A 9,474-nucleotide genomic window follows, 5' to 3' on the forward strand; every position below is an offset into this window, starting at 1 on the left:
AGATAGATCTTAGGATAAAAAAAGAGCGAGATCAGACGAAAAGAAATGTATGGCTTAGGCTTAAGAAAACAACATTGTGGAGGCTTACGTCATGTTGAGGCTTTCCGTAATTGCGTCCACCACCATGCCCATTGGACCCGCAATTGCTAGTTTTCCATTCCTTGATCCCACCGATAAATAGGGGGGCCACTGCAAGGAGTTGGAGTATTGTGAATAAAAAACTGAAAGGAACGGTAGTTTTATACACGAGTGTTTTCATAACAATCGAGGCGTGTTTCTTTGTTCGAATTTTTACTTGGAGCAAAATTAATGTGTTTTGGGAGCAATTGGAAGGGAAGAATAGCGCAAATGGCGAACTTGAGAGATTTTGTGTCTACGTATTTGACCACTAAAGACGCCAAGGGGTAAACTGACATTTCTTACACCTGTCAGAGATGGAGTGTTCGACCACTCACTATTTTGTCGGTTCTAAAACTACTGCACTCGTACGCTTATGTGGCATATAACATGGTTTCATTATGTCAAGTAAAAAACAATTATGATATTTTGGAATCATAAAAACTCGAACTCTCTTCCTTTGACCTTGACATCACCAAAAAGCCCAAATATTAAATTTAATTTTAATATCAATGGGATATGTAATTTTACAACATAAATATCGTTGCACAAATTTTAAAGGAATGTTATGGACATTGAGCAAATTCGAAATCGACCTAAAAAAAACGCTTTCTATTTAATTTTTTTGGAGGACCAAGGTATGATAATGTTTTTTAGACAATATAAACGCAATATATAGTGTTTTTTTAATAGGACCGCAAATAAAGCTTTTATCTTGTAATATATCGTAGTAGAACGGCAAGCTTTGTTGCGGAGTGATGTAACTTTTAATCCGTACTACGCGATATTTTACCCATTCGTAAGCTTAAATATTAAGTAAAGCATTAATATTAGGTAATTCACTAAATCGACGCCACAATGTTGTTCATAATATCACCAATCCGGCGACTCAGTCACAATGCACAACTGATAGGACTCATGCTTTACTCGTGCGTTGCTTTGCAGAGAGTGTCCCAATAGAAGAGCATTGTGTCTCCCATTTGAAGTATGAACTGCAATTGTCCTATTCCAAAAGACCATGTTTCTTTTTATATGTGCATGAATAACATATTAGGGATTTACAAAAACGTAATAATAAAATGATGTTTTTGTGAATTATCCAGTAAGGTACCCGCTTCCAGTGAAGAATCTATTTTTTTAATAAATTGCAACTGACTCTATTTTTTGATGATACAATTATTAGGTTATTTTGTTTTATAGGGAGAAAGGGACCAACATTCTTAGCAATGTTTGAGATGGTACGTAAGCAATTACGAAATTATAGTAAACTATGCAGATCTACTGAGTTTGTGTTCTAGTTTAATACGTTTTACTTCTTACGTGTATAAAAGACACCTTCAATATTCGCTTGCTGGTGATCATCTGAAACAAAAACAAATGAACGGTCAATTAATGTCTGGCACAACTTACGTCGAGCTCAAACCTCGCTATCAAAAAATTGGCGTTTACTCTCATTTGTCATGTACCAGACTATCTAGGTATGTTTTACTCTATCGTAATCATCAGAGTACTTTTCTCCCTGCTCTTACGCCCCACACAAGTACTTGGACACTAACGGCGCTATAAGATGTTTGATGAGAAAAACCGGAGGAACCGCTGCTTGAACAAACCAAATAATGATGGATAGACCTAACACTTGACAAGCGAGGTACACACAATAGTGTTACACTTATGAAAAAAAAAGCGTACTACACACGATTGTCAGAATTAAAATAAAATAGCTTAGTTTGACCGTCTGACGAAAATAATCCCTGGAGAAGGGGAACAAGGGGGACAAAGGACAAACGCTTGCACCTTTGTATTTAATTGCATTACAATCATAGTTTGACCGTCTTCAGAGTTTTTTTTTAATTTTCACTAGATAGTGTATGTTACATACATTGTACATCACTTTAATGCTATATAAAACGTGTAATAAATATATTCAAAATAACAACTGACAGTGAACCTTTATAATTAGCTTCTACAACCCCCTTCCTGTTTTGACAACTTGAATGTACGTTAGGAGTTCACGGAAAGTGCTAATTGATTGAGAAAGGACATGAAAAATTCAAGCTACTTTTAGTTAAAACTGACTGACAGAACAAGCTGCCACGAAATATTCCACTGATTCGTGGATGTAATCATCGTCACAGTTGCCTGCCGATGTTGTCCGCACTGCGATATCGGGACGGTGTCGAGACGTTATTGTTGTCCTATCTCCCTTTTTTATTGTCCCTGTGTCTCCGTGTTTTTCTTATTTTTTTATTTATCTAGTCAAATAACGTGCAGATTTCCAGAAACGATAAAAGCTCGGACATTTGAGCATTCTAAATGATTTATCCCTAACGCAGACCCAAATTTCCGCGATTACATTAATTAAGAGAGCTTCAAAATGAAACGATGTAATTTTAAGAGAATAGCTTCATCGAATTTTATAGGTTCGAGTCTAAACTACCGTAGAAATCGCTCAAAGTATTTTCTTTATTTTTGTGGTACTTACTTTAATCTACAAAATTCTGGGAATAATTTATTTGCACAGGGTTGTAAAATGTTTATTATTAACTTACTTCAGTGTGCCTCACCAATGATTTACTAAAGTGTTCCTCAACATCATTACAAAATTAATCATGGTAACACCTTAAAGATACCAAGAGCCATAATAAATTTAATCAGGAATCAAGCCTCGACCAGTAAGAGCGCTCAACCTACTCTTCGTAGTTTTTATTCCGCTCATGTTCCATACATATATCAATTTTAGTTGACTCATGAATATCCGGTGTATATTACAAATAATAGAAAATATATTATTACAATATTTGACATGCTATTTTACGTTCATCAAGATTTGTATTTCTTATACATTATTTAATTTGTGTTTCTTTTTTTAATACTGGTGCTATCTTCTATCTAGGTGGAACTGATCGAAACGGAGTAAAGAAATATTAATATGGTAACTGTTTCTCAGCCACAAAAGGGTTTGTGTAAAGAGAAAAAAAAATAAAAAGTACGGCATCAAAAACTGCACTGGAATTTTTTAATAAAAATAATAATTGATAAAATTGGACAGGTCACAGTACAAAAATATTTATAAAAATAAATATATTATTTTACGCGAAAACCAAATTAGCAGGTTAGTGCCTTAAAACTAGCAACAAGACAATTCAGAGCAGGAAGGTTCGCTTGAAGAGAAAGCTAAGTAAAAGAAACATAGATAGTACACCTACAGTTATGATGAATATGCAGCCACGGTCTATTCTAATCAATTTGATCTTTACGTGAAGAACCGGCTATCCAGCGCAAATTGGGTGACCTGCTTGAATTTGTAGTTTCCATGCCAGTGCTCCTGTTGAAAAACCGCGATGTTTATGGAGTCAACAAATTAATCAACATTAATTAGTCACAATTTAAAACAATTTAAGACTAAAGCTTTTATATAATGATTATTATACAGTCTAATATTGATCACATAAAGATCATTTCTTGACAAAATTAGTACCAGCAATTACTCAATAGAATCGTAATTCCGGTAAATAAAGAAGATTCCACAATAAACCTCTGCGAACTAATATTGGCCGGAAATACCAGTGCCCGCATATATGGAGCTCTATCTTTCACAGAATTCGCCCTAAGGTGATGCATTTCCGCTAGTTAATTTCTACGGCGTAACTCCTTTTTGTCTTAAAAATGAGACAAACAAACTTACCAGGCTAAATGCGGACTGGTTCGCAGACAACCGAGTAATCGATGCTTGTAACACACCGATAGAGCAGCGCTGCGAGCAGGTGACGGAGTACGTCATCAGCACACTACACCATTTAAAAGATAATGCCACGCGTTATAAACATCGCTAACATGGTCATCGGCGAACCCATTCGCCGTTGGGCCTGGCAAGTATGTTGGCCTTCTATTGGGAAGCTATGCCTTGACATTTCATGATCGGATATCTTCTAGCGGAGTGCACATTCTGTAATGGGGAGAGATTTCTATGTGCAGGTGTGGGTTTTTGTGCTCGATTTATAGAGCATGTAGTTATTAAAGACACCGTGTATAATGAAAAGTTTCAGAAGTAACCGAAAAACGCAGGAGCACGAACTGCAAATTTTAGAAGTCTCACCTCCATAATGACGACTGCAAAGGTATATCTATTTCCTTTGGGTGTCTCTTGTGGTATGAGTGAGTAAAATCGCTGGGCTTATATAAGTGCCTGAACGTCACCAGCTAAACTGGACATACGGAGGAGGATAGGTGTACTCTCTTGTGCATACACTGAACAAAAATAAACAAAATAAAAAAAAAAGAATCTCTGGAAAGAACCTAGGCTAGGAACTTCTACATGTCTAGTACATCAATAAAAGAAGAAACCCAGGTTCCTAATTCCCATTTCCAATGCAGACTTGATGGCCAACTCCTTTGCGAGGAAAGCATTTTGTTGTTCCCCGCCTCCGTGTTGACCGTTACAGTACCCCACATAAGTGCTTTGTTATCGTAGAACTGTCTTACGGCGTTCTCTCTTCTATAAAAGTGGCATGTCTTTTTTCTTACATGACAGATTTGGAGTAAATATGTCACAGAAGCAAATAGTAGACAGTCATGTTGATCTTTAATAGGACTTGTAGCGTATATCTTAACGGTGAATCTTTTGGTAAAAGCTCCTTCGGCGTAGACATTTTCTCCCGTTATGTTCTTGGGAATACCGAGGGTCGCTTAAAGCGACCCATGCGGATATGTTTGATATCAAATAATTATGGATGTCAGTATTGTTAGACACGTTTTGGTAGCTGGTGCTGTAAAATAGAATGGTAAAAATTGTAATTTAATTCACAATTTATATTAGCCTGGTTTAGTTCACAATTTGTGTTAGCTTAGCGTTGTAAATAAACCTTTCTCGTGCAAAAGAAAAATTATCGGCCGTTGGTTGATAATTTTATTTTCACTAGCATTAAATTCAGAAATTCATAAATCAAGAAAGATATAGATCAGGTGGAGTGGAGCGAAAATCTGTGCTCCCCGGAGCAAATATGAGCGTTGACCTTCCTTTCTGCCCTAACCTTTGTTTTCAAGTCACGTGGCGTTCTACTGCAAAATTACAAAACGCAAAAAGTTGTGCGTGCGCGCATACGTACACACGCAGAGACCCTGGTTGAGAGGCTCTACGAGATACGGAGGTACAAAGGCAGGCCTAGCCTTAAGTCTAAGAAGAGTCAATGACGACAATTTCGAATACTTTTTCAGTGATTGAAATGGCTCCCAGGCACGTCCCAGGCAACGTTGCCAAAATTTCAGCCGTAACCGGCGCTTGTGAAGTAAACAGTCGCGGTAACGATCCTTCCGGGATCGATCGCCGCGACGCCCCGAGAGTTGCGGCAGAAGCCAGGAGAAGCGGAGTTCGCGTGACGTTGCGCGGCCTAGAAGTGCGACGTCACAAGAAACGCGTCAGCGATTGGTCGAAACGAAAGGCGTGGCCTCCGTCATGTTTTGGTTCGCAATTTTTATGAACACGTCCAATTTCCACTTGAATAACCATGCAAATTATGAATCGGACTCGAAATTATCATTAAGCCATAAATAAAACATAATTATTTACGTTTCTCTTCGCTACGCTGTACGCGAAACGGTCAACAAGGAACTGTGGTGTCGTGTTTAGTTTGGGAACACGGCACTCAAATGATTCTGCAAAGCGCCCGAACTCACCGGCGAGAGAGGCATAGTCGTCCATGTTGACAGATCCGACGAAACGACCGCGCCACCGCTCTGCTATAACCCACCGCGGTACCCAGAGTCTCGATCTCCTAAATGCCACCTGTACCGTCTATTTACACTTAAGGTCACTGGCTACATCACCTCCGTTTTTGGAGGCTCAGAAATGAGAAAGAAGATAGTTCTGTTTCGGTTTATTCAGTTCTTTCGTTGGCACAGAAATACGCCTCAAAAATGTCTATAAAAAAGTGGGCAGTGTCCTAGGTTCCCAAGAAGTTTAAAGACACTATTTAAAAAAAGTAATTAAAATCGTCGTCACTGTCTTTTTCAGAGAGCGGCACGTATGCGACAGCCATTAAAAGTGTCATTTATGTGTTCGTAAATGTTTTGAACTTTGCGAACAAGTGCAATCAACAAGGATTGGGTAGATTAAGGATATTCAGTTTTATGGTCAATCATCCAACAGCTTTAAATGCTTAAAGCCCTGCAAGAAGAGAAGGTAAAATAGGGGGGGGGGGGGGGGCGCAATGATTCTGGGTAGCACAGGCAAAAAACAAATTTTATATCAGAAATGTAGGTTCTTTTTTTAGGTTTTTTTAAAGAGCGTCCTGAAAAATGCAAAAATTCATTTATTTACTAAGTTATACAGGAATACCGCTAGTTACATTCAAAACTTTTATACTGAGGTTTCAAAGGTTTGAAGATCCTACGTTCGCCAGTGGTGCAGTGTAAGAACAAACGCAATGGGGAAGTGTCGCAAAGTTGTTGGTGTCTTATAGACTTTAAGAAGTTTGACGAGACTCAGTTCTATCGTCAAAAGAAAAACAAAAAAAAAGAACAGCTCATTAATTATGACGAATGGCAAATAACGAAACGTTCACGTAAAACAATTTATATTCAAGGGAAAATAAAAGGATCGGGGAATGTTAAATGCGGGATTAGGTTCAGCTCACAAGTCTGTCTTAGGAAAGCACTGGTCACAGATTAGAGTAGATGCCATAGAGACGCTGAGTAGAATCGGAGGTCCTTGGGGAATGGTCTTGAGGTCCTTGGGGATGGTCGGTTCTTCAATCACAACAGGAGCCTTTGTTTCTGCGGGGCGCCAGATGTGATGACTGTCTTAGGTTCTTGCTCCCAACAAGATCTGGTCAGTCCTGGGCATATTCGAGCAATGACACTTAGGGAAGCATGACATTTCGTTGCACCTCTTACTGCCGGGGACTAAACCTTAGGTCCAGTGTCTTCACATTTCCAAGCCTAGTTCGACTGTCCCGCGAAGCTGTCTCGTGCCCTTTTTTTTTGTTTCATCCCGACGCACACTTTTTTTTATCATCTTTAGTATCGGCCATGAAAGGGACCAAATTACACAAATTATAAGATGGACAAAATTGAACTACGCAAATGATTGTACAGTCTTTGCTAAAATGTTTGAGCCCACTGTGTTCGCAGCCGAAGCGAGCTCGCTCTCAAGCGGTGGCGTTGATACCGTCGTCACTCTCTGGCTGGAGTTATTTGTGTGAGGGGGAACTTCGCACTTGCGCAACACCACCTAGAGTCAAGGCCGTAGGGCTTGGAGGCATGACGCCCCAGTGTCAGGACGACGCAATACTAGAAGTTGGGCTTCTCCTTAGTCGTCGTTTTAGGGTTTTTCCAGTTTTCTGCTCTTCTTTCTTTCCGGACGCTCGACTATCCGAACACCAAAGTAGTGGTAGTGCCGTATTCAAAATCTTGCGAAATATAATCGTAAGTTCAGACGTTTGTATAAGTTTGCATATTTGTAATAAAACACATGCCATATTTTTTTTATTTATTTCTGATGTTTGGATTGGAAGGGTGTATATTTTCTACAACGAAATAAACGAAGCTACCGCCGGGACCCCGAAGAAGAATGCCGGTTTCCGCCGCCGTTTGGCTCGGAAGTTGACAATATTCAAACCACATGGGTGTCGGTTCGGGGAATTGAATCGTTCCTTTTTGGGTTTTTGTTCGTATGTTTATGAGATTCGAATGCCGACGAAGGACATCGAGACGCCGCAGAAGAAGATGATATGCACAAAAGTCACCGACGAGCTCAAGCACGACGACGACGTATGTAACACACTTTCCACTCCCAAAAGGGCTTTACACTATGCAGCGTTTTGCGGATTGCTTGTTCCGTTAATATGTCTGCAGGTTCGTGTGTGAGTTGTTTATGCTACGGCTTGTGTGTTCTGTTTCGGGTGTAGCTCGAGAGACAGCATGAACCCCCTCGAGCGATGTCGTGAGTCATCAATCGGCCGTTGCCTGAGGTGGTAGTACCCAAATATTGTCACGAATGACAAGGTGAAACAAAAATAACTGGTGAAACTGAAACGTTTATTGTGGTGAACTTGTGCCAAAAAAAAAAAAAGAAAAAAAGAGAAACGTGGAAAGCAGAGCATCGCGGGCGTCGAAGTCCGCGTGACACCAGAGTTGAACGCTGGGGCGAAAACAACTGACTTTGGCTCGCCACGCGAAGCCCCTTATCTACACGCGTGGGCTTCTGGAATGATCGGCGTAAAAGGTACGACGCGTAGAACATTCGGACCTCGAACACGCAACACGGCTCTCGAATTTACCAGAACATTACGTTAGAGCCGCGAACCCGCTGCCTGCTCGCGGCCAGGAATCGAACCCCGCGTGGAAGGCACGCCCGATAACCGTTAGGCCGCGAACCCGCTGCCTGCTCGATCAGCTGCACTCGCGGCAATATACCTATGGCGGTGGCTTGGCTGTGCGGGTACCTTTAAGAGGTAAGATATCTTAATGCCATTTTTGTTTATGTCGTATGAGACACTACGTGATAGAATCACTAGTCCGTATCTCTGTCTTTATCAAGACCTCCGTCTCGTCGGAGCTAATAGCTCTGGAGGGTTCTGCTCTTCTGTTGGTGTATCGGTTGCGGTGCAAGATAGTCATACTTAATATATAAAGAATAAAAATACGGAGGACTTTCGCAGACAAGAAAACTCTTTCATTTAGCTTCTACGAATGCTTATTTCCGGGCGCGAAAAAATTCACACGTTGAGCAGAACGGAGGAGGGCTGAAGGAGTGGAGGTTACAATCGGGAGCGCCGATAAGGATTGAGTAATCGTACCATGACTGCGCATGTTTATTTTTTTTTATTTTCACAGCTCTGGCCTGACAAATTTTATTTCACGTCTTATCAAGGCTAACGATGCCGATGAGACGTCTTTTTTTTTTTTTTTTGCTTTTTCAGTGAAGAACGTTTCGATGATTTCACGTCCTAGTGGCTGACGATGCGATGCCAGGACTTTTGTGCTGCAGAAGTTCAGTGCGCACCCAAAGCCCTTCTCCGCATGAGCAGCAATGGGATGTGTAAGATGATCGTCCATTCGTCTAAAAAAATGGTTGATAGCCAATAAGTGATAAAAATAATTACGCTTCATAAGTGTCTGAGTAGTAAAGCTGCGATGAACTTGATTAACCGAATTGACTTTGATTAATTAAAAAAAAGGAACTTGGAAGATTGAGGTGGATATCAACTCTTTAAAAAAAATGTTTTCTTACTTGTTTTTGCCGCCATTATTCTTCCCACCAATAAAGTAACTTTTATGCTCTTTTATCTTGAATGAAACACAGTTCGTCAACTACACACTATTGGTTTTTAGGCAATACTTTCCGTGAGCTTTTGGTTC

General features: G+C 40.1%; 1 protein-coding gene across 1 annotated transcript in view; it reads right to left on the bottom strand.

Annotated features, from left to right (window-relative positions):
- The window catches only part of LOC121045946 (glutamate receptor ionotropic, delta-1-like), a 56,575-nt gene extending 52,356 nt beyond the window's left edge, over positions 1–4,219 (bottom strand). The window contains exons 1-2 of the mRNA XM_042293614.1: positions 4,214–4,219; positions 89–189 (exon numbers count right to left, since the gene is read on the bottom strand). Coding sequence (XP_042149548.1) covers positions 89–189; positions 4,214–4,219 — 107 coding nt within the window. The remainder of the gene's footprint in view (positions 1–88; positions 190–4,213) is intronic.
- Between the last annotated feature and the right edge of the window lie 5,255 nt (positions 4,220–9,474).

Source organism: Ixodes scapularis, unplaced genomic scaffold, assembly GCF_016920785.2.
Source record: "Ixodes scapularis isolate PalLabHiFi unplaced genomic scaffold, ASM1692078v2 PGA_scaffold4__175_contigs__length_147842914, whole genome shotgun sequence".
Lineage (NCBI taxonomy): Eukaryota > Metazoa > Arthropoda > Arachnida > Ixodida > Ixodidae > Ixodes > Ixodes scapularis.